This window comes from Chenopodium quinoa, unplaced genomic scaffold, assembly GCF_001683475.1.
Source record: "Chenopodium quinoa cultivar QQ74 unplaced genomic scaffold, ASM168347v1, whole genome shotgun sequence".
In the NCBI taxonomy this organism is placed as follows: domain Eukaryota; kingdom Viridiplantae; phylum Streptophyta; class Magnoliopsida; order Caryophyllales; family Amaranthaceae; genus Chenopodium; species Chenopodium quinoa.
Window position 1 is genome coordinate 683,721 of NW_018745054.1, and position 25,566 is coordinate 709,286.

Below are 25,566 nucleotides of genomic sequence, written 5' to 3' on the forward strand. Positions count from 1 at the left end.
CATGTAAGCCTCATACCTCAAGTTGTCACTCTAAGAGTGGTCAATCTTGGAAATCGAGTTAACGATTTCCTCAACGTGCCCATCAGTTTTCCAATTCCCAAAGGAACGAACTACTCCTCTACAAATATCACACAAGTGTTTGAGTAGCATGTATAATGCGCATAGCAAACAAACCTCTCAACTGAACTCCTAAGGATTGAGTTTAGCATCAGCGTCATGTCCTTGTTGTGATCCGAAAGAATTTTCAGATGTATATTAGTTGTCATGCCTTCGCGTGCTTGGGAATGATACATTCCAAGGGATATTCCAATTTGTGATCCCTTTAAGGTTTCTTTTCCAATCGCTGAAGTTAGTAAAATTGAGCTTTGTTTCCATCGCGTTTGGAAGTGAAACATTGTTAATATTGTTGCTATTCATCTACAAACTAAATAAGGCAAAGTTCAAAATTTATGTTTAAAATAAAGCACCATAACAAACTTGGTAGCTATGACACTTAGATTAAATCTAAATGTTCCATTGAATTAAGTGATTCCAAGACCTTTTATCTATGTGGTACCTAAGCTGACTTTAGTCTTATCATTAAAAATTACATTTTTAAGGTAAGTAAACTCTTTACAAATAAGAACTCTTGGTGCTAAAAAAGTTAATTACTACAAAAGAAAGTGACGTAAATGACTATAATGAGACCCACACAAACACCTACTCCTGTAGCTCGCGCACAAAACCCATGTGAAATACTCACATAACCCGCGAATCCATTTATATATAATTTGAGTTATTTGAAGTTTAATCATAACAATGGAAATGATTGTATCTAGAAAAAAACGTATCATTTTACTATCCAAGGATTGATTCTGACTCCTCGAGCATAGAAGTTTTCTTTGCTACAATATGAAGCATTTGGGTGGAGCGAAATAGCATCCTTTTTAAAGGTGGTATTTGTTCTCCAATAAGGACCATGAAGACAACTGAGAAGCTTATGGGGAGAAATGATCATTGATAGAAAGCCAGAGCATTGTTTGGAGAAGTTGTCAGCTAAAGAAGCTCTCAGTTGGTCAAAAGGGGAGAAAGGTGATGGACAGGTGGCTAGCCTGGAGGCGGATGGTGTTTGGAAATAGGTGGAAGGAGACTTAGATGCTGCAGGGATAGGGTGGAAGCTATGCTCTCAATTTGATGAAGTCTTCGAAGGGTGGGACAAGATTCTGGCGAGCTCAGCGTGACAAGCAGAACTACTTGCTATCTTGTTTGGGCTGAAGGCTGCTGCTCAACACACGTGCAAGGTAGAAGTATAGTCAGATTGCAGGGAGTTGATTATGGCACCGCGGAATCCAGAGACTGCCCAAACAGATCTTCAATTGCTGGTCAACTATATCCTTGAGTCCATAAATGTTTTAAATTTCAGTTATATTTCTGTTAATCATGTACCTAGATCACAAGTGAAGAGGGCTCATGACTCAGCAACGTTAGCTAGAACATGTTCTGGTTCTCGGAGCTAATGTGATTTTTATATTTTGTTCAAAAAAAAGGAGGAAAAAAGAAAAAAAAAACCCTTCTACTAGGCCTATTATTGATCTCAAATTCTGATTACATGAATCACCCAGGTTCTATAAGCTTCAAAATATGCAACAAGATTATAACAAAATTCGTAAATGAGCCTTGACAACTATTTTCTCCTACCAATTTCTCTCCTCAGAGCTAACAAGGTAACCTGGAACGAAACACAGGCTTTTGCTGCCTAAAAAAATCTTATACACAGCTGTTGAAAAAGGATTAACCCGTATGACAAATTCCACAAGCTTACTTGCTGTCTGTGAAGTCAGCATCGATGACATCTCCTTCAGGTCCCTTGGCAGTTGAATCTGAGGGGCTGGACTCAGCTCCAGGAGTTTGGTCTGTACCTGGTGCTCCTCCTGCACCAGGCTGGTTGTAAAGGGACTGGCCAAGTTGCATTACTTCCTGGTTGAGAGCAGCCATTGCATCCTTAATTGCTTGAGTTTCACCCCCAGAGATAGCATCCTTTAGCTCTCCCAGTTTAGCTTCTACCTTTTCTTTAACAGGGCCAGGAACCTTTTCGCCAAGTTCCTTCAACTGCTTCTCTGTCTGGTAGACAACAGAATCAGCCTGGTTCTTTGTGTCAATGGCATCTCTCTTTTCCTTGTCTTCCTTGGAAAATTTCTCAGCCTCACTAACCATTCTCTCTACCTAGAAACATTGATACCCAACGTTAGTGTCATTGCTTGCTTAGAAAGTTACCAGTATGCTTCAAAGCAGAAATATAATAATTAATATAGCAATAAAAAGAGAATCAGTATTTTGGCAGAAGCTTATATGTATCACGCTTGAACACAAACCTCATCACTAGGCAGTGTACTTGCTCCGGTAATTGTTATGTCTTGCTTCTTTCCTGTTCCCTTGTCAATGGCAGTAACAGAGAGAATTCCATTGGCATCAATGTCAAATTTGACTTCAATCTGAGGAACACCTCGAGGAGCTGGTGGAATACCATCTAGACGGAAGCTACCAAGAGATTTGTTATCTCTTACAAACTCACGTTCTCCCTGAAGGACATTAATCTCAACACTTGTCTGTCCATCAGCAGCTGTTGAGAAGACTTCTGACTTGGATGTGGGCAGGGTTGTGTTTCGGGGGATAATCTTGGTCATTACTCCACCAAGGGTTTCAAGACCAATAGATAGTGGTGTAACATCCAAAAGTACAATGTCGCTTACATCTCCAGCAAGGACACCAGCCTACAATATGAGAGAACATCAAATAACAAAATAACAAACAGGCAATGACGGTAGTAAATGTCAACCCAAAAATTTACCCCCATCCATGACATCACACACCAGGATTACATTATAGCCATTCTGTAGCATAACCATAAGCATTGCAATGGGACACCAAAAATATTGAGGTATAACCATTGAACCAAACATGAAAACATCATAAAAATTCTACTCAGTAAATGAAATTCACAAACAATTGATCACATAACATTTCTGTAGCTGACTTTTTGTTATATAGGTAGACATTAAACCAAAAATAGATAATTAGTCAGAGAGATTATCTGGAGTAAAACCTGCACTGCAGCTCCAAGAGCAACAACTTCATCAGGGTTAACTGTCACATTAGGGTCCTTTCCAGTCATCTTCTTTACCAACTCTATAACAGCTGGGATACGTGTTGAGCCACCCACTAATATCACTTCATCTAAATCACTGAAGGAGAGTTTTGCATCTCTCAGTGAATTCTCTACAGGTGTTCTCAATCTGAATATGATAGAAACAGAAGTGGTGTTCATATATAATCATCACTAATTACATACAAATATATACATGGAGCTGAATAAGTCATACCATCTTAATGGAAGGGAATCTTAACACAATATGGAAACTATTTGAGACTACAAATATTACGGTACATAATTTTTTCCATAATGTTATTTTCAACTAAATCTATTAAGGAGATTATTTTACAACTTATTAAACAAATACTTGTATCTATTTAAAACTTCTTACACTGTTTTGTTCAAATATTCTAATAATATTACAAAATATGAAGTATTTTTTAACCAAAAAAAGGAAATATAATATCTATAAATACAAAATTTCTCTATGCATGACTTGAGGCACCAGGGTCCAGCAGTCTAATATCTAAGATACCATAAACATAGGAACTAAATCATGCCCACACTGATACTAAATCAACAGCATTCACAATGCAGCAAATAACCAAAGCACAGAGCAAAGAAAAATGCAGCACCTGTCTAGAAGGTCTGAACACAGCTCCTCAAACTTGGCCCTTGTCAAAGTAGTCTCAATGTGCTTAGGTCCATCAGCAGTGGCAGTGATAAACGGCAAGCTGAGAAGAACATATACAGTGTAAGCTGTAAGTACCACGTGTTTAACAGTCTGAAGATTTGGGGAAACCTTAAAAGGCAAAATATAGTCATAAAAGTTGATAATACCTAATGTTTGCCTGAGTTAAAGATGACAACTCCATCTTGGCTTTCTCAGCTGTCTCAGTTAGACGCTGTAGAGCTTGCTTGTCCTTTAAAAGGTCAACTCCTTCATCTCTTTTAAAGTTTCCAGCTAGCCAATCAACAATTCTCTGTTTATACCCAAAACTCAATCATTATTACAGTAAATAATCCAGCATTCATACTTTAATTAAAGATGAATAGGACACAAATTCAGGAAATCAATACTGCAAAAAAAAAAAAAAGCAATTAATCTTCCACTTTACCTTGTCAAAATCATCACCACCCAGATGTGTATCTCCAGAGGTTGATAATACTTCAAACACTCCATCACCAACCTCAAGGACTGGAATAGAACAAACAACATTATTTTATTAGGCAAATAACACTACCGTAAAAAATTCTGACCAAATAGATGAAGACGATGTCCGCACATTGCAAAAGAACATATAAATACAAAACTGAAAAATTAAATGGATGCCTAGTTTTAAGAACAGCTACAGAAAAGGGGGAAGGAAGTACCTGAAACATCAAATGTACCACCTCCAAGGTCAAAAACCAAAATGGTCTCATTGTTCTTCTTCTCAAAACCATAAGCCAAAGAGGCAGCAGTAGGCTCATTAATAATTCTAAGAACTTCTAATCCAGCAATGCGCCCGGCATCCTTTGTTGCGGTCCTTTGTGAATCATTGAAGTAAGCAGGCACAGTGACAACAGCCTTGGTTACTTGATCATTCAAAAATTTTGAAGCATCATCTACAAGCTTTCTCAACACCTACACCATGAAAACACAGTTCAATTCCAATATTTAGATTTAAAATAACTTTCAACTACCATTAAGGACCCAACACCACAACTCGGCCGTCATCGCCTCTCCTCCATCTCAAAAAGCAATGGGAAAAAGCACATAACTATTACAAAGGTTGATTAAAGTAACTAAAATGTGCACCAACTTCAACCACCCAGAACCAAACCCCCCTAAAATTCCAACCACCACAAAATATGAAAGGAAATCCCCTCGTGAGGAGGGGTTCCTAATGTTGTCTTTTTCCTTACCCTTTAAAAAAAATAAAGTTAAAAACAAATATGAAAGGAAATACAAATAATAAGACAAAATAACACTACAATTACAAAGTAACAAGTCAATAACAAACCCATATGCCTATAATTTGTCTACTCTTAAACATAATGAACCATCCAAAAGCTAACATTGGCAAACTTAAGAATCATTTCTAGCTCAATATGAGAAAGGAAAAAAGCATCAACTCAATTACTCAATATAGAAACCATTTACTCACATTAAATTATGTAAAGAAAAGTCCATTAAAATGGTGTGAAGGACAGTAATTACCTGAGCAGAGATCTCTTCAGCAGCAAACTGCTTACCAATAGCAGGGCACTCAAGTTTGACATTACCATTGTCATCCCTAACAACCCTATAGCTCACCTGCTTCGACTCCTCATCAACCTCCGACATCTTCCTCCCAATAAACCTCTTCACCGAAAAGAACGTGTTCTCGGGATTAACGACCGCCTGCCGCTTCGCAATCTGCCCCACCAATCTCTCTCCATTCTTCGTATACGCCACCACGGATGGCGTCGTGCGCTGACCCTCGGCGTTTGTCACAATTGTCGGCTTCCCACCTTCCATAGCAGCAACCGCCGAATTCGTTGTACCAAGGTCAATTCCCACGACCTTCTCAGCAACAACCCTGACCGGACCAACGCCGGCGCTCCGTCGACGACCTCCGGAGCTCTTCCTTAGCCTCAAAAACGCCGATTTAGGGGTGCCAAAAGAGGCTGTGCTAGGGCTCATCTTCTGGCCGAAGAAGATAGAGTTTGGCCTCGAAGAAGAGGGTTTGGAAGATGAGGTGGTAAAGGGGGTGGCGCCAAGAACATGAATATGGGCTGCTGAAGACGCCATTTTTTATTGAGAAGGTATAATCAGTTCTTAAAATGGAGAATTGGGAGAGAGAATTAGGGTTTGCGGGAAGGTAAGGGAGAGAGAGAAGAGAAGAGAGAGGAGGGAAGTGAGTAGAGAAGTGAGGACAGGATAAGAAAAGGGAGGGTTTTAAGAGGAGGTAAACAAGGGAAATGGGTGGCAGTTAGATGGAGTTCTAGAATTTTCCTCAGCCCATTTTTAAAGAAAGGAAAATCAAACTATTGTTGATTTCAAGTTTTCAACTTGCTTCTATTATTTCCTCTAATATGTTGCTTAGTAGCTTAATTTTTATGGACTAAACTTTTAAATATGGATTATATTGTGTATATAATTAATAAAAGTTACTCTTTCTATCTCTATATCGTGTATGCAAATTATGTAAATCACAGGCCATAATTCAGGGACATATATTTAGAGATTGCGACACCTTTAAAAGTATTTGGAAAGGCAGCAGCTTGGTCATCAATGCCGACAACGGCGAAGAGCTCGACATCGGAACATGGATCCAGAACTTCATCACTTACTTCTTCTCTTTGGACAACAACCAAGATGACATTATTATGGATTTTGTTAGTACTCTCTGGAGCATTTGGCTTATAAGAAACAAGGCTACCTTCAACAATGTGAAAAAGTCAAACCAGAAAACATCATCTACCTTGGGCAACACTGGAAGAATAGATGGAGCAAAGGCGCCGCCTAGACTGCAGGAAACGCAAATAATCATGCTGGAAATCAAAGGAGTACCAGCATCAGTAACAACCTAAGCTAGGGCAATTTAGAAGGCGTGACTCATGATCATGTTGAAATCATCATTGATGGATCCTAGAAGGAAAGGAAGTTATTCTTGGAGGCCCCAAGCCTTGGGCTCCAAGGCACGCCCAGTTGGCAGCCTTGCCCTTGGTTGGGCCTGCTAGCACGCCGTAAGCCCACGCGAGCTGCTGGGCGCTAGCGAGCTACTACTAGGCCTGCTCGCATGCTTGCGGGCTAGTGCTAGCGCTGCTAGCATCTGCTTGCTCGCATACTTGCGGGTTGATGCTAGTGCTGCCAACTCATCCTGCTAGTTTTGGGATTGCGCTTTCCTCTAGACCAAACTTTGGATAAGGTCTTTCGCGCTTTCAATCTTTGCATTGCCTTGTTGCACCCTGCCTCCTTACTACCTTGATATGTCTGTTGTGGTTCTCGCAATTCTGGCGTTATCCAAAATCGTTGAACTTATTCAAGTCTTTGATGAGCCTGAAGCAAACGTCCTCCAGCTCCCCTAAGTCCAGCTGGTATTACGTGGCTCCTAAGGAAGGGAGAGTGTTGTCTTATCCCAAGCTTGGTCGCTTCAGGGACTAGACTGGCAAGTTGTTCTGGGTTTCTATCCCATCCCCTTTTGTTGTACCATGCAACTTCAGGTTCATTCGTACTAATATGGCTTCGGTTATTGTTGTTCCTACTGAGGCTGCTTGAGAAGCGCAGACACTTGACGCGCTGCATGGAGCGGGTACAGGCGATTCCATGTATCCTAAGATTCGGCTACCCTACTCTCTTTACATTGTAGGCAACGCGCAGCTTTCTGCCATGTGCTTGTGCTCTACTCATGAGTCTAGTATGTTTTCTTTTATTTTGTTTAAGTGTTTTCTTTTCTCCTGCGTCTATCTGGCCTTGTCTTTAAATTTTTCCTTTTCTATTGCTTGATTGATATCTCAGGTTATGACAAGTTGGATAGGCGAATCCTTAGCCTGTAGGACAATTGGAAAGATCCTATCACTACCACCCCTGACAATCCTCCTGAGCTCTTTGATACTATGGAGGTTCATGCTGGTGCCTTAAAAGGTGAAATTTGTTTAGCTCCTGCTGAATTGAGGTCTATTTTTGGTACTATGACCGCTGCAGACCAAGCTGGGTCTGGCAGAGCTGAAGCTGAGCCTTCTTCTTCTACTGTGGGAAGTCGGCGGGGAATTCGTAATATGCCGAAAGAAGTTACTTCGGGACCTGAGGCGTTAGTGCCGCAGGGTACTTCATCTTCTATGAAGGATCCTGCTGCGGCTTCCGGCCAGGTGGCACCTCAGTCCTCCCAAGTACACTAACCAGAGATACAAGCTTCTAATGATCCCAAAAATGACAATGCTGATAATTTTGCTGATAGCATTCTCAATTTTCCCCCTGAGGGGAAGGTTGAGGCTAATGTTGTGGTGGGTGAGAAACTCACAACTTCTGCTGAACATGTTATGTTCTCTACTAGTATTGGTACTACCATTGTTGCCAAGGAAATTGCTGATCCCATACTAAAACTCTTGATTTGAGTTGCCTGATGAGACCATCATGGAGCTCCCCAAGATTACTTCTTGCTCAACTGGGCTTCGAGGCCGCCTGCGAAGTGCTAACAGAGATGGTCATTCTCAGCCTACGGGGTCGCATCAGCAGGCTCATCTAGTTATCGATTTGGAGGATGACCTAGTGATCTCGCCCTCGATTGGCGATGGACAGCCTGCTACCAAAAGGGCTCGCACCTCTTCTATGTTAGATCCCCTTGCTTCTCACTCTGCCAATATTGGGCTTCTTGGTGAGAATGCTGCCAAGGATACTGACACCCATAACTTTTGTTGGTGACTTAGCCAATGCCTTGCTCACAGTGGAGAAAGAGTATCAGAATCAGAATGCGACTCTTATTGAGAAGGGCAAGGAGATTCAGCGGGTCAACTCTGAGAGGGATGCACTAGCTAGTGAGGTGGTTCCTCTGAAAAAGAGAGTGGGTACCCTACAACTTCAGCTAGAAAAACTCCTGCCCCTTAAGACTAAACTGGTAGACTGTGAGAGGGAGTTGGGATTTTCTCCAACCAGGGTGCAATCTTTGGAGGCTGATATGGCACGTCTGCAGGCCGGGCGAGAGAGCGAGCTTGAGGCAGCCAGGAGGGAAGCACTTAAATCTTTTATGCTTTCGCAAGCTTTTGCCAAGTTGCTCACTAACCGTCATGATGGGGGCAGGGAAGCGGCAGCCCGTTGCGTGAGCAGTCTGTACAGGAGAAGTGTGGAGCAGCAAGCTCATTTAATGCCTTTTGGGCCTCGGTTGACCTTGCTGGGCAAGCTGATTGCCATAATCTTCCTGCTGACCACCCCCGCGTTGTCAACTGCAATGTTCCCAACCATGCTATGCTGAATTTGGAAGTGCCCTTCTGCCCTAACGTTGCTGTTGTCATTGGAGTGGAGACTCTGGCTGATGAGCAATAAAGGTTTTGGCGGCTGTCTTCCCCATCCTCCAGTGGTTCTTCAGAGTTTCCCTCACCTAGGTCTGTAGTCACTAGGTAGTTTTTGTTTCTGTCTTTGGGGTGTATAGCCGCCAAAGATTGTATTGTCTATATGTTTGTACTTAACACTTTCTGCTTCTGTTCTGCTGGATTTTTCTAGCTTAACTTGATTTTTTTGTTTTTTCAACTTTTTGCTGAAAGTTTCCTCATCCTGGTGGGTGAGGGTTCAGCTTGTGGATGTTTAACTTCTGGCTGAATGTTTCTATACCCTGGTGGGTGGAGGTTTGTCTTGATAATGTATGTATTTGATAACGTTTGTTTTTACCTTGTTTATTCCTTCTTTTATTGGCTCTCATCCTCCCTGCTGAGGTCTTTTGTTGAGTCATGGTATAGTAGCACCTAAACCTTAACTCAGCATTCCCTCTCTTCTTCCGGGTGAAACCACAAAGGTTGGGTTTCTTGTTGCACTTAATCTTTTGCTCCCTTACTTGGTTGTATGGGGCTTTATTTGTTTTGTCACTCACATAACTAGGTGAGGACTTTAAGTCTGTGCCACTCATCTTTTGTGACGAGGGCTTGCATTCTATGTCACCTACTTAGTTTTTTAGGGACTTGTGCGCATGTCACTCAGCTTGTTTAGCTGTGAATTTTTTGCTTATGCTCCTCACTTAATTTATGTGAGGGCTTGTGTACATGTCATTCAGCTTGTTTGGCTGTGACTTTTTGCTTATGCCCCTCACTTAATTTATGTGAGGGCTTGTGTGGATGTCATTCAGCTTGTTTGGCTGTGACTTTTTGCTTATGCTCCTTACTTAATTTATGTGGGGGCTTGTCCATGATCCATCGCTTCTATTCCCCACAAAAAACGAGATGGGTGAGACCAAGAGAACCTTGGTGGTTCCCACTCAGCTCTATTTCTTGTCTTTCATTCGTGCCTCCCAGCTCAAGTTGAACGTGCCAGGCCTCCCCCTCAGGCGTTCCCGAGGTGGTACCCTGTTTTACTTTGAGTTGGCAGGTTGAATTTAGGCAGTGACGATTTTCTTGAGTTTGAGTGATTCTAACGTGTCTTCCCGCTTCTTGCTTTGACGTTTTTGGCTTTGACACGACGACTTTAGGTCTGTTCTTATATTCCTGCATGTTATTGTATGATGCTAAAGCATAATGCAACGAATAAACATGCTCAGACAGGTTTATGTAGGATACTCCTCACGCAAAGGCTCGTATTTCACTGAATTCAAATGGCTTAGATTGCCTTGAATAACATTGCATTATTTAAATAAAGTTTTTCTATGCTTCCACTTAGTCATACGACTTTAAACAAAATATTTCTTTAACACATTTGCATTGAAACAGTTCCTTAAAACTTGACCTTCTTGATCAGAGAGGAGGAAAGCACCTGGTCCTACTTGCTCATGAATGAGGAAAGGGCCTTCCCAATTAGCTGACAGTTTTCCGTGCTGATTTCCTCTTCCTACTGCCGCAGTCCTTCTGAGAACGAGATCTCCAGGCAGTAATTCTCGGTGCTTTACTCTCTTGTTGAAAGCCTTCGAGATTCTGCTATTTTGGGCTGCCAGTCTGAGAGCTGCTTTCAACCGCATATCTGGAAGGAAGTCCAATTCTTCCAGCAGGCGCTTCTCATTTCCTTTTTGTTCGTAATATTAAATTATTAGGCTGGGAATTTGCACTTCTATTGGGACAACAACGTCTGTTCCGTAAGCTAAAGCAAATGGGCTCTTTCCAGTGGCCTCTTTCTCCGTTGTCCTGTTTTCCCACATCACTTCTGCCATTAGGTTAGCCTAAAGGCATTTGTGCTCCTCAGCTTTCTCTGCAAGGCTACTAGTATCAGCTTGTTTGCTGCTTTTGCCTGGCCATTGCTCTGCGGGTAACAGACTGAAGCGGTTGTGTACTTGATGCTCATCTCTTCTAAGTAGTCTTTGATGGTGTCACATTCGAACTGACAACCATGGTCGAAAACTATGCATTGAGGCACCCAAATCTTGTAATGATATTCTTCCATATGAATGTTCTGATTTGGGACACCTTTATGTACTTTGTGGGTTCAGCCTCAATCCGCTTGGTAAAGTAGTCCATTGCCACTATGAGATATTTCCTACCCGTTGACCCAGTGGTGAAAGGTCCCAATATGTCCATTCCCCACTGAGCGAACAGGATCGAGATGAGAATCGGGGTCAGGTCGTTAGCTGGTTGATTGATGACTTGGGAATACTTTTGGCACTTTTCACATTTCTTGACATATGCTAAAGCGTCTTGTGTTAAAGTTGGCCAGTTTGCTCCTCTTTGGAGTACTTAAAATCCTAGAGCCTTTCCACTAATATGGTTTGCACAAATTCATGAGTGTGCCTCTTCCATGATTCCTTATTGCTCCCACTCTAGGATGCATCTCAAGAGTGGCTTGGAGACCTTTTTTGTTTAGCTCTCCGTTCATTACAACGTACCAGTTGGCATCCTTTTTGGCCTTCTTAGACATCATTATGTCCTCTGGCAGCACGCCGTGCATTTTATATGCCAATATGTCAGAGAACCATGCTTGCTACTGCGTGGTATAATTCACCTGCTTGCTTTCAACGATGCTCTTTTCCTCTAAGACTTCCACCATAACTGTCCTTGTGAGGCTTTGAAGAGTGGAGCTGGCCAATTTTGACAATGCATTGACCTAAGAGTTTTTCTGCCCTGGGGACCAAATCCACTTGAAAGTGTAACAATTGGGCTGCTAACTCTTTACTCTTATTGTGTACTTCAGCATTTTGGGCTCTCTAGCCTCATACTCCCCCTTCAGCTGGCTAGCTACTAGCTGGGAGTTAGTCTGCAAGTGCACTTTCTTGGCTCCGGCTGCAATACTCATTCTCAATCCAGCCAAGGTTGCCTCATATTCAGCCTCGTTGTTCGATGCCTTGAACTTAAACCTGATGGCATATTCAAATACATTGCCTTCTAGTGATGTTAAGATTATTCCAGCTCCGCTACCTGTTTGGGCTGATGATCCATCCATCCACTGCTACCTTCTAAACTCTTATTTCATCCTCCTTTTCTTCATACGATACTTCTACTATGAAGTCAGCCAAAGCTTGAGCTTTTATAGCTGCTCTAGGTTTGACTTCGTACTCACACTCAGAAAGTTCGATTGCTCATTTTAGGAGCCTTCCCGAAGCGTCCATTTTCTGCAGGGCTTTCTCCAGTGGGTGATTTGTAAGAATTTGGATTATATGCGTGTAGAAGTTGGGCTTCAGCTTTCTCGCTACTGTTACCACTGCCAAAGCTAGCTTTTCTACCAGCAGGTATCTTTGTTCAGCATTAGTTAATACATGGCTTACAAAATATATATACCAGCTTCTGCTGCTAGTGATTTTCAACTAGGAGGATCGATCCCATTGTCTGCACTGAGGCTGAAATGTACAGCTAGAGCTTCTCACCCTGCTCCGGGCTGATCATAGTAGGGAGCTTGGTTAGGTGCTCCTTGATTCCTTCAAAAGCATTCCTTTCTGTCTCACCCCATTTGAACTCTCTGTTTCCCTTCAGCAGCTGGTAAAGTGGCAATACTTTGTCGGCTGACTTGCTAATGAAACGGGTCAGCACCACTATCCTTTGTTATTCCTCCCTATCAGGCACATAATGTCTTTAGTACATCTAGGCTCTAGGAGACTGAAAACTACTTCCATGAAGCCTAAGAATTTTCCAGAATTCACCCCAAAAACACATTTCTTCGGGTTCATCTTGACATGATACTTGTTCAATATGGCGAAAAGTTTCTTCTAAGTCTAGGATGCGCCCTGCTTGTGTGATGCTTTTGACAATTGAATCGTTGACATACACTTCTACATTTCTCCCCTTTTGATGAATGAACACCCTATCCATTGTTTTCTGGAATGTGGCCTTTGCGTTATTCAACCCGAAGGGCATAGTTATGTAATTGTACAGTCCCCCTTAAGTGATGAATGCAGTTTTCTGCCTGTCTGGCTTGTGCAGGCTGATCTGGTGATATCCTGAAAAAAATCCATGAAGCTTAGCAATGCGTGCTTACTTGTTGCGTCTACTAACTGATCAATTCGCGGCGGCGGGTAACAGTCTTTCGGGCATGCTTTGTTGAGATATGTGAAATCAACGCACATCCTCCACTAACCATTTGCTTTCTTGACCATGACCACGTTTGCAAGCCACTCCGAGTAATCACAAGGCTCAATGAACTCGTCTTCTAGCAGCTTGTCCACTTCTTCTTGAATGGCCTGGTTCTTTTCTGTGGAGAAACTTCGTTTTTTCTGCTTGACTGGTCTAATTTCCTTCTTCACATTCAGCCTGTGAACCATGACTTCCGGGTTAATTCCAGGCATTTCATCCGCTGAAACGCGAAAATGTCCTTGTTTTTTCTCAGCAACTCCACAAGATTCACGCTTACTTGTGGCTCGATGTCTTTTCCAATCTTTACTGTTCTAGAGTTATCTCCCTTTGCGAGCTTAACCGTTTCATGCTCGCCACTAGGTGCTGGCCTAGGTGCCTCCTTCTTCGCAGGCTCAAAGTTTTCCATTGCCAGCTTTTTCTTATCTTTTTCCCTACGGTATTGTTCTTGTTTTCTGTTTCTCAACTTTCTTTCACCCTGGCCCTCTAGCTTCGGCTCTGAGCTGGATTGCAGTTTTGCTTTGGCTGGCTGCTTCAGGGCTGTGATGTAGCACTTGCGTGCTATCTTTTGGCCCCCTCTGAGCTTTATAGATCTTCCATCGTTGGCAGTGTATGCCATAGCAAGGTGGTAAGTGTAGACCACCCCACCTATCTTATGAATGAGCGGTCTTCCGATGATCACATTGTAAGGTGAAGGTGAGTTTATTACTAAGAACTCAGCCCGAACATTGCATCGCCTAGACCCTTCCCCTACACGGACTGTCAGCTCCATTATGCCTTCTGGAATGAGACCTGACCTGTTGAAACCGGTGACTTCATAACTCACCCTTTTCAGGTCTTTCCTGTCTAATTTCAGTTCCTGAAACGCGCTGATGTATATTATGTTGGCTGAACTACCACCATCAATCAGTACTTTATCCACTTCCCAATTCGTAATTCTCGCCTTGACTACCAGAGGATCATCGTGAGGATAGACTATGCCTTCTTGGTCATACTCGTCAAATACTACTCGCGGCCGTGGGGGGAGTAGTGGCCATCTACACTTTCCATTGTAATTTATTTGGTAAATTATTGCTCACAGGTCGGCCCTTGCCCTATTCACTGTTCCTCGATGCACTGGTCCACCGTTGGTCACATACACCGTACCCTGCCCTTTGGTTTACTATCTCAGTTTATGCCTTCATCTTGGTCTCTCTGACTTCTTCTGTGGTCATTGTCAGACTTATCCTCCTCTCTTCGTCGGCTGTAGTCAGAGTACTGTTTGAACTGGCTCAAGTACCCACGTCGGACTAAGTCCTGTATGTTGTCTTTCAAATGCATACATTCATCAGTGGTATGTCCGTGGTCCTTGTGAAAGTCACACCACATGCTGGGGTTGCTATTTCTATTCACCATTCTAGGTGGCCTCTACCATTAATCATCAGTTTTGTTCACGTTGAAGATGTGAGATCTTGAATGGGTGAGTGGAGTATATTGATCGAACCTCCCGGCTCGTGCTCCTCGTTTTTGGTCAGATCTTCTGATTCCCACTGACCTATCTACATCTCTGTGACCTTGTTCAGCCCTACTAGGCTGGTCCACCTTGATTGTGTTCTCAGCCCGGGTGACTTCAGCCCGCTTAACTAGGTCATTAGGTGCTCTTCTGCTCAACAAAGCTCTGTCGATCTCGTCTGCCTTTATGAACTCGTGCGCTTTTCCAAGCGCTTCATCTAGTGTCTTGAGGCTTTTTCGTCCCATGTATGCTCTAAATGGTGAGCCTGGTAGGAGACCACTCTGCATTGCTAGCAGGGCTACCTCCTGGCTCATGTTTGGGATGGTTGTTGCCTCTTTGTTGAACGGGTGATGAAGTCCCACTGAGGTTCATCTTTTCCCTAAACTAATGACATCAGCTCGGTAATCTTTTAGTCCGATATACCAATGTGACAAAGTGTTCCATGAACATCCTCTTCAGCTGGCTGTAAGAATAGATAGATCCTTTTGGAATGGCGTCGTACCACTCGACGGCCAGTCCTTCCAGGGTCGGTGGGAATGCCTTACACCAGACTGAGTCCGTCATGGTGTATAGCATCATGTGATTCTCGAAGGTTGAGACATGGTTCTTACGTGTTGTTGTACCATTGTACTTACAGCTTAGCAGTTTGATCTATTGCATCGACTCCTCCAGAATCTCCCTGCAAAATGGGGAATAATCTGGAATCACCTAGATCCGCGCACGTTTTTCCCTATCCTGGCTTGGCCCTCGCTCTGAGATCGGTGACCTGCTACAAGTGGCTCGTACCTCTAGGATGCCCTTATCCGTGTCTGCATCTTCTCCCTACTCCTGGTTCAGATTTCAGGCTTCCAGCTCTAGCACCCTCTTCCTTAACTAGATCAACTCCTTTTGCTCTGGGGTGAGAGTTGGAGATGCAGCCTTCTTAGCGAATGGTTTTGTAGCAGCAGCTACTGATGTGGAGCTTTTCCCTTTGCCAAGATTGGTGAGTACTGCCGTCATCGCCGCTAATTACTCCTTGATGAACTTAGAGAGGTTTTGAAGGATGGCTGGCATATTGACAGGCTGAGATTTCTAGGTTACTGGCGTTTGAATGATAGGTTCATTGTTCGGACCTGTCACTGGAATTCCGAACTTAAAAGAAGAAATGGATCCTACCGGATCTACTGGTTTTACCACTGCTTTAATCATACCAGATGTTGATCCGACGGGGTTGGTTTTCTAAGATACATTTGATTTGGGTTTTTCGGTTGATCCTTTAGGATTGATGGTTACTGACGCTATTTTTTGTGGTGTTTGACTGGTTTCAATGACTTTGGAAACTGGTGTTTGCGCTGCTTCCTCTCCGGCCATGGCGATTAACTAGCTGGTCCCTGCTCAGTTGGCGAACCTAAGGTTGTGATGATCCGTCCCCTCCTTCTAGCGTCAATTATTCCGGGTCCGGATCCAATGGTTCTGACTGGGGCAAGCTGGGTCCAGCTAGAAACCTGCGCAAGGTAACACACGTGAGTGCCCTCAGGGGTGGCTCGAGGAACCCCCCTCCGATTCTTAAGTTAGAATGTGTTTAGAGAGAAAAAGCGTACTTAGAGAGATAGAGAAGGTGTAATAACTTGTGTGTCTAACCTCTTTTCCGTTGTACTTTATCCATTATTTATAGGTGTACGATCTCCTTTGTGGAGAGTCTTACTTGGTCAACCTGCGGGCTGACTCTATCGAGCTGGTGAGCCCCTTTGAGTGTCCTTCTAGCGGTAAGTGCGCACCCCATGAGTCAGGCCGGGAGCCTGGTGATAGCTTAGCGGGAGCTATCCCATACACTAACGATCTTTGGGCTAGTAAAATAGGCCAAAGCTTAATTGAACGGATTCTATAAAGTCATACAAAGGGCCTAGATTAAGCATAGGAGGAAGAGGCCGATGATGGGCCTCATCCCCTAGGTGGTCGACCATGTGGGTAGGTTTAGAGGGTTTAGGCTTTGCTTCCTAGTCTTATTATAATGAGATTATAAACAGACTAGGTGCCTAGGGTTAAATAGAATATTCAGTGATCAGTAAGATCAAACCCTAATTAGCAAACACGAAACCAACCCCTAAAACTTCCCTCTTGATGAGTGATGTTTATGCCACCATTTCACCCTTTTTCACTAGTGAATTCCCCTTATTTGTCACTTGTTTGTACCTCTTCTTACCATTTTTACCTTTATTTTAGTTACTTTCACTCTTTCTCGTGTTTTTCCTTTCCTTTTATCTTTTCTTTTGCTTTTTACCCTTTATTTGATCGCTTTGATAGCTCCTAGCAATCTTGAGCGGAATTAAAATTCTAAGCAGAGTCGAAGTTGCTAGAGTTGCTTGTTCCAAGGAAAGGAAATGCAAAAGGGGAGAGGGCGCGCTGCCACAGCAAGCCGCGGGTGCGGGTGTTAGAGCTGCGGGAGCGGACAAAGGTCCTGAGCTAAACACCTAGTTTCTGGAGATGGCTGGGAGATGGCAAGGAGAGGGCGCGACCCTGATGGCCACGGGCGCGGCAGCTAAAGGCTGCGGGCGCAGCATAGGTGGCTGCGTGCACGACATTCAAAGTCGCGGGCGCGGCGAGCTCGGTTTTTCTCACTACGTACCCACATCAGAGAGGGCGCGACAGCCTTGCTAGAGAGGCCTCTCCCTCACCCATTTTCTTTGTTTTAAGCAAGAAACTATATATAGTCTTTAGCTTGAATTTGATGACAACTTTTGACTATCATTCACTATTCCATTGAAAAACATTGTAGAGAGAGAACATCAAGATTTTAGAGAGAGAAAATAGCTTAACCTTCAAGTTTCCATTGATGTAATCAAGATATTTTCAAGTTTTCTTCAAGCTTTCATCTTTTCAATACAACTAGTCCATGTTTGCTTAATCCTTCAAGTTTAATAATAGTAATCTCTTTATCCCTTATCTTTTATTTGGTTTTATTGCGCTTAATAGTGTTTATTTCCATAAAGATTCTTGCTTTTTACTTATTTTATTGCCTTTTCTTTGCTTTTGAATCATGTTTAGTTTTGTTGGGATTGAATACATGTGTTAGTGTAGTTGATATGGCTAGTTTCCTTTCTCTAGCATAGATTTCTAGCTAGGGAAGGGGGTGAAAATCATAATTGATTGAGTTTACATTGATGATTGATTGGGTTTTGTCTTTAGTTGATGATTTTGTGCTTATTATGCTTGGAGCTATTGTTGTGCACCTTTAGCCCCAATATTTGAGTTCTAGATTAGATGCATGAAAATGATCTAGTTTAGGTCTGATCGATTTCCTTGACTTGCTTTCAGTGATTGCATGAGAATTATCATGTTTAGTAGAGTTTATACTCCTTATTATAAATCCATGATGATTATCATAGTTGTCTTAGTAGATCATGATTGGGACCTCCTCTCCCTAGTGTTTTTGATCATATTTCCATTGAAATCTTGTCTTTCATCTTTATTTTAGTGGCTCTAGTTTAACTCCTTTATTTGCTTGTTTTAATCACTTCTTAGTAGATAGTTTAATCTTGGATATTCTCAAAAACAAACCAATATACCCCTTGTTACTTGCAATAGATTCTTTATTTCACCTTGATTGTGCAATACCCCGTTTCCTTGTGGTTCGACCCTAGCTTACCGCTATCTAGTGTAAAATTGTAGAGTTAGGTTAGGATTATAAATTGTTGATTTGATCTTGGGTAGTAGACTAACGACCTATTGTTCCTCGATCAAATTTTTGGGCGCCGTTGCCGGGGAAACGACTTGTTTTTGCACTCTTATTGTGTTATTATTGGATTTGTTGCTTTTTATTTTGTTCCTTTACTCTCTTGCTAGTCATTTCTAATTGTTTGCTTAGCTTTGGTGGATTCAAAGGAGATCTCAAGGACCTCCGACACACTACATTGACCACGAAATCGACCGCACTTTGAGACAAGTCCGAAGACTTTTTCAAGAAGAGGTCCGAGGTCTTGGTGCTATTGTTGATAGTGAGAGTGATTCTTGGTCTTCAAGTTCTCAAAGCGAGGAAATGGTGAGGCAAGAAGATGATGTTTTGTTTCGTGAGTTTGGGAATCCTGAGGATTACGAGCTCACGGGAGGGATTTTGCTACCCGTCACGGAAACCAACTTTACCATTCATCCTCAATACACTAGAATGGTACAAGCGGAATAATTTTCGGGTTCTCCAAGTGAAGATCCTATTGATCACCTTGATAGATTCCTTGAGCTTTGTGCCATGATTCAAACCAATCAAGTTTCTCAAGAATACATCCGTATGCACTTATTTCGACAATCTCTTTCGAGTAGGGAAAAGAAGTGGCTAAAACAAGTTAAGCCAAATTCTCTTACAACATGGAGAGATATAGTCAAGGCATTTTTGAAGAGGTTCATTTCTGCAGAAGAGACCGCCGAGATGAGAAGGAAGATTACATCATTTGAACAAGAAGCGGATGAGAGTCTTAGTGAAGCTTGGGAAAGATTCCAAGAGTTTGTACAAGCATGTCCTCACCATGAATACAATCAAAGCTTGCTCATGCGATTCTTCTATGATGGATTGAAACCTATGTCTAGAGCTAACTTGGATGCAGGGGCGGGCGGCCAATTGATTAAGGTCCCCCAAAATCAAGTTGAAACAACAATTGAAGAGGTAGTGAAGAACTACTCTTGAGGTGGTAGAAGGAGGAATGCACCAAAGAAGGGTGGAAAATATGAATCGGAGAAGGTTGATCAATTGCAACATCAAATTGAGCTTTTGACAAAAGGGCTTGCAAAGTTGAATACGAGTGTCAATAGTGGGGCAAGCTCCTCTCAAATCAATTTGTTCACTTGTCAAAATTGTGGTGGAACGAACCACGATACATCTTATTGTGGAGGTTTGAGCCCCGAGCATGTGCCGACATACAACACAAGGCAAGATGGATATAGGGGAAGTGGCGGTGGAGTAGCTTGGAGGCAACCACCACCCGGATTTGCTCACCAACCTCAATAATGGAATCAACAAGCTCAACAATCATACAACTCCGACCCTCAATACCAAAACCCACCTCCATTTCAATCCCAAAACCCAAGAGGAAACTACCCAAGAAACAACCAACACAATAATCAAAACCATTACCACAATCAAAATCAAGCGGCTCAAAAGAGTCAAGAGCAAGAATCTCAACCCGATTCTACTCAAACCCAAATTCTTCAACAACTTCAAGCCATGAATCAGAAAATGCAAGAGGTCAAGGCTCATAACAAGATGGTTGATTCACAACTAGCTCAATTGGCCGAGAGAGTCCCTTTCAACTCACCTTCTACTCTACCCGGACAATCACAAACTAACCCTTCCAACATTATGAAACCCGACTCTTGCAAGGCAATCACATTGAGATCGGGTACATCTTATGAGGGTCCTAAGGAGGGGGATAGTGAGGAAAAGAAGGAAGGAGAAGAGAGTGTGAGTGAAGACAAGAAAGTTGAAGAAGAGAAAGTTGTAGAGAAAGAAAGAAGCATGGAGAAGAAGAATCTTAAACATGAGAATACAACTTCCACTCCTAGTGAAGCTAGGAATCTTGATGGGCCGGTTCCATTTCCCAGTCAACTTGCGGAGAGGAAGTTGAATGACAAGTTTGCAAAGTTCCTTAGTATGATGAAGAATTTGCACATCAACCTCCCTTTCATCGAAGTTGTCACACAAATGCCTTCATACTCCAAGTTCCTCAATGATATTCTCACCAACAAGAGGAATCTCAATGATGATCTTATCACTCTTCCCCATCAAGTGAGTGCACTTGTTCAACATAAGATTCCTAAGAAGCAAAAAGATCCGGGAAGTTTTACTTTGCTAGTGAAGATTGGGAACATGGAAGCTAGGGGCACCTTAGCCGATATTGGGGCGAGTGTTAGTTTTTTTCTCTATCCATTGCTCAAAAGCTTAACATTGAAATGATCCCTACAAGGAATACTATCCAATTGGCCGACCGTTCGGTGAAGTTGCCTTGTGGTGAGCTTGAAGATGTTCCTATTCAAGTTGGGAATATTTATGTGCCTTGTGATTTAGTAGTGATGGATATGGAAGAAGATGTTGATACTCCTTTGATTTTGGGTCGTGAAGCTCTTAAGACTTTGGGGGCGGTGATCAATTGCAAGAACAACACCATTACATGTGAGGTTGCCGATGAAAAGATTGTGTTTGAGTTCTTTAAGTTGCTCAAGACCCCCATGATTGAAAAATTCCTATAGGGTTGATGTTGTGAATGAGGAGTTGGATCGATTGGGAAGGGTTATGATGAAGCCTCAAGATCCAAAAGCTCTTACATGCAAGGAAAGTATCACTCTCAAGAAGCAAAAGAGTTTGTCATGGCCATGGAGGAAACTCAAATGGAGGAAGACCATGAACAACAAGAGGATAAAGAAGAGCTTGAACTAGAGGAGAAAATGGAGGAGAGTTCCAAGCCTCCTCCCACGGTAGGACTCAAACCCCTCCCCCCCTCTTTGAAATGAAGGGGAATACCCTATTATTGTCAATGCTACCCTTGATGGTCTTGATTTGGAAAAATTGCTTGTTGTATTGAGAAAATATAGAAATCTGATTGGGTATAACATTGATGATATCAAGGGTATTAGCCCCTCTTTGTGCATGCATCGTATTCATCTTGAGGATGATCAATCCACCTCGATGAGCCTCAAAGGAGGTTGAACCCCAACCTCCAAGAGGTTGTCAAGAAGGAAATTTTGAAATTGCGTGAAGCGGGCATAATATATGCTATCTCCAATATCAAGTGGGTTAGCCCGGTTCACGTGGTTCCAAAGAAAGGTGGAATGACCATCGTCAAGGGAGAAGGAGGAGAGGAAATCTCCACCCGGACGGTAACCGAGTGGAGAATGTGTATTGATTATAGGAAGTTGAACAAAAATACAAAGAAAGACCATTTTCCTCTCCCCTTCATGGACCAAATGTTGGAGAGACTCTCTAACCATGCTTTCTTTTGTTTCTTAGATGGATATTCCAGATTTTTCCAAATCCCTATCCACCCAAATGACCAAGAGAAAACTACTTTCACATGTCCCATATGGAACATTTGCGTACCGAAGAATGCCATTCGGGTTATGTAATGCTCCTTCAACATTCCAACGATGCATGACTTCCATTTTTTCGGAAATGCTTGAAAATGAGATTGAAGTTTTTATGGACGATTTTAGCGTTGGTGGCTCGTCTTTTGACACTTGCCTTTATAATCTTGAAAAAGTTTTGAAAAGGTGTCAAGAGACGAGTTTGGTTTTAAATTGGGAGAAATGTCACTTTATGGTTGAGGAGGGAATTTTCCTAGGCCATAAAGTGTCAAAGAAGGGCATTGAGGTTGACTCGGCCAAGGTTTCAGTGATTGCAAAGTTGCCCCCTCGTACTTCCGTTACGGGAGTGAGAGCTTTTCTAGGGCATGTCGGTTTTTTATCGGAGGTTTATCAAAAAAATTTCATTAATTGCCAAACCTTTTACCGAATTACTCAAGAAAGATGTTATGTTTAACTTTGATGAGGCTTGTCTTGAGGCATTTCAAAAACTCAAGGAAGCTCTCATTTCCTTTCCCGTTGTGCAAGCTCCGGATTGGAGCTTGCCTTTTGAGCTAATGTGCGATGCGAGTGATTTTACAGTAGGTGCAGTGCTCGAGCAAAAGAAAGAAGGAATATCTCATGTCTATTATGCAAGTAGAACACTTGATGAAGCTCTAAAAAATTACACAACGGCGGAGAAGGAAATGCTTGCAGTTGTGTTTGCCATGGACAAGTTTAGGTCCTATCTTATTTTCTCCAAGGTGATTGTGTACACGGATCACATAGCGGTTTGGTATCTTATGACCAAGAAGGAAGCTAAGCCACGCCTCATCCGTTCGGTTCTTTCGCTCAAAGATTTTGACATGAAGATGAGAGATAAAAAGGGAGCGGAGAACTATGTGGCGGATCATTTGTCTAGGCTTCCTTTTGAGAACAAGGAGGATGTGCTAATCAATGAAGAAGTAGGATTTGAAACTCTCATGGTTATGGCTTCAACATCTAGCCCGTGGTATGCGGATATAGCCAATTATCTTGCTTGCGGGGTCATTCCCCCAGAGTTTTCTTCTCAACAAAAGAAGAGGTTTTTCAAGTAAGTGAGGAGGTACTTTTGGAATGACCCCTACTTGTTTAAACAGTGTGGAGATGGCCTTTACCGGAAATGTGTTCCGGACCATGAAATCGAAGGAGTTCTTGAGCATTGCCACTCGTTGCCATGTGAAGGACATGGGGGAGTTGATAAGACGGTGGGAAAGATTTCTCAATCTCTCCTATGGTGGCCGACGATGCATAAGGATGCCCAAAGGTTTGTTTCAAGATGAGACAAGTGCCAAAGAAGTGGTGGCATAACCAAAAGAGATGAAATGCCTTAACAAAATATTTTGGAAGTTGAGCCTTTTGATGTTTGGGGTGTCGACTTTATGGGGCCTTTTGTCTCTTCATGTGGGAATTTATATATCTTGGTAGCGGTGGACTATGTGACTAAGTGGATTGAAGCTATATCCTCCCCTACCAATGATCATAAGGTTGTACTTAAACTTCTCAGGAAAATTATATTTTCGCGGTTTGAGGTTCCTAGGGTGCTAATTAGTGATGGAGGTTCTCATTTCGCCAAGAAGAAATTTCAAGGCTCTTCTCAAGAGGTATGGAGTTCATCACAAAGTTGGTCTACCTTATCATCCTCAAACTCAAGGGCAAGTGGAGGTGTCAAATAGAGGGATCAAGAACCTTCTCGAAAGGATAGTGAACAAGTCTAGGAAGGATTGATGCCTTAAGCTTGACAACACATTTTGGGCCTTGCGGACGGCGTACAAGACTCCAATTGGTACAACCCCCTATCGGTTGGTCTATGGGAAGGCTTGTCATTTGCCGGTTGAGTTGGAGTATGAAGCTTGGTGGGAAATCAAGGAGCTTAACATGGATATGTCGTTGGTCGGTGAGAAGAGATTGCTCAAGCTCAATGAACTTGAGGAGCTTCGATATGATTCCTACGAGAACTCGAAGCTATACAAGGAGAAAACTAAGAATGACACGATCAACATATAAGGAACAAGAGCTTCAAGGTTGGGGACAAGGTTATGTTGTTCAACTCTAGGCTTCGTTTGTTTCCCAGAAAGCACAAATCCAAATGGTCGGGGCCTTTTGTAATTTCAAGGACTACTCCTTATGGGTCTTTTGAGTTAGAGGCGGGTGACAACAAGTTCATGGTTAATGGTCATCATTTGAAGCACTACTTTTGCAAGGAAGAAGTTGGCTTGATTGAATGTATGAGGCTTGATCCGATGGATCTTGAGCCACCCTTTGGATGATAATTTCTCATGGTCAAGCTAGTGACCTCGTAAACAAGCACTTCTCGGGAGGCAACTCGAGTTCTCCACTCTTTATTTTCTTTATTTCCTCTATTTGGTCGTTTTTGATTGATTTCTTTTAAGTGTTTGTGTCTTATGATCTTTGGTTGTTATTTTGTATGTACTTGAATTTTTGGGCAATACTTTTGTGGATTAAGGTTTGAGGATGTTTTCATCTCAAGGGAGTCCTTTTGAAGAGTCAAGATGGAGTTATGAAAGAAGGAAGGGTCGAATTTTATGTTTCAAGAGCTATAAGGAGAAGTGCACCAAGGAAAAGCCTTCACCAAAGGCCCGTGGGCGCGACACTTAAACCCGCGGGCACGGACAGAAAGACCCGCGAGCACAGACAAGAAGAGTAAGCCCCCTCAAAACATTCTGAAGATGCCTCACCGCGCCCTAGGAGCGGGCGCAGTCTACGTGTCGCGGGCGCGGTATATAAACCCGCGGGCGCGACATTCAAGCCTGCGGACGCGACACTGCGGGTTTGCGATTTTCTCTGAAATTTTAATAGCATTTTCACACTCTTTTATTTTTCCCAGTTCGACATCTCCTTCTTAATTCTCTCTCTAGCTTCATCCCCTTCAAACCCTAACCTTCAAACCTCTTAAATCCATCAATTTTCATCACAAATTCATCATAAAATCATCAAATTTCTTCATTTTCCTTCGGTTTCCTCATCAAAAATCCGGAATTTCTACCATTCAAGGCTTGCTACGGGGCATTTTCTCGCGGATTTCTTTTGGGGCTCCATTGTTGATTTCTTGAAGGTAGCTCAAATTTCTTCTTCAAAAGGGCTAGTGGAGTGGAGTATGATCATTCTATGTTGGTATATCTTACTTTTTCTTTAGTTTCAATTAAAATTTGGAGTAATTTCTTGATGAGAAACATTGTTGTTCTTTAGATGTTGTTTGAAAATTTTTGATGATTAAATGCCGATTCATGTTGTATTGTCTTCATAGCTTGGTTATTTGTTAATTATTTGCTGTCATTGTTGATTTTTGGAGAGTATTATTGGTTGTTTGGTGTTGTTGAGTGAAGTTCAAGGTGTGGTATTTGTGAAAGCTTGTTGAATTGGGTAGATTAAGTTGTATTTGATTGAGCTTGATTACTGTCAAAATGGTGTTTGGGTGAAAGAAGAGAAAGAGTGGGAAGGGACCCCAAAGTTCTACCTCCCAAAACCCCCAAAACGAAGAACAACCACCACCACCTTTGCCACCTCTCAAATTTCACAACAAAAATCACAAAACCATCTACGCAACTTGCAAAATCGCAAGTTTTGACCCACCAAAAATTACCACCAACCAACTACAACCAAGCTTGACATCGATGACGACTTTTGGTTCCTATTCAACAATCTAAGGCTAGGCTCTTTTGTGTCAAGTGCTTACCGAACATACAAAGAGCTCACTCTCGAGTTTCTA

General features: G+C 42.4%; 2 protein-coding genes across 2 annotated transcripts; one reads left to right on the forward strand and one right to left on the reverse strand.

Moving 5' to 3' along the window:
* Positions 1-1,536: 1,536 nt before the first annotated feature.
* LOC110709161 (stromal 70 kDa heat shock-related protein, chloroplastic) lies at positions 1,537-6,076 on the reverse strand. The gene is made up of 8 exons (XM_021887376.1): positions 5,334-6,076; positions 4,505-4,757; positions 4,249-4,328; positions 3,971-4,113; positions 3,766-3,864; positions 3,083-3,272; positions 2,352-2,750; positions 1,537-2,202 (listed from the first exon to the last, which is right to left on the reverse strand). Exons 1-8 carry the CDS (start codon positions 5,904-5,906, stop codon positions 1,798-1,800), a joined length of 2,142 nt encoding a protein of 713 aa, XP_021743068.1. The 5' UTR covers positions 5,907-6,076; the 3' UTR covers positions 1,537-1,797.
* Positions 6,077-20,259: 14,183 nt separating this feature from the next.
* LOC110709216 lies at positions 20,260-20,990 on the forward strand. The gene is made up of 2 exons (XM_021887427.1): positions 20,260-20,529; positions 20,682-20,990. Exons 1-2 carry the CDS (start codon positions 20,260-20,262, stop codon positions 20,988-20,990), a joined length of 579 nt encoding a protein of 192 aa, XP_021743119.1.
* Positions 20,991-25,566: the final 4,576 nt, after the last annotated feature.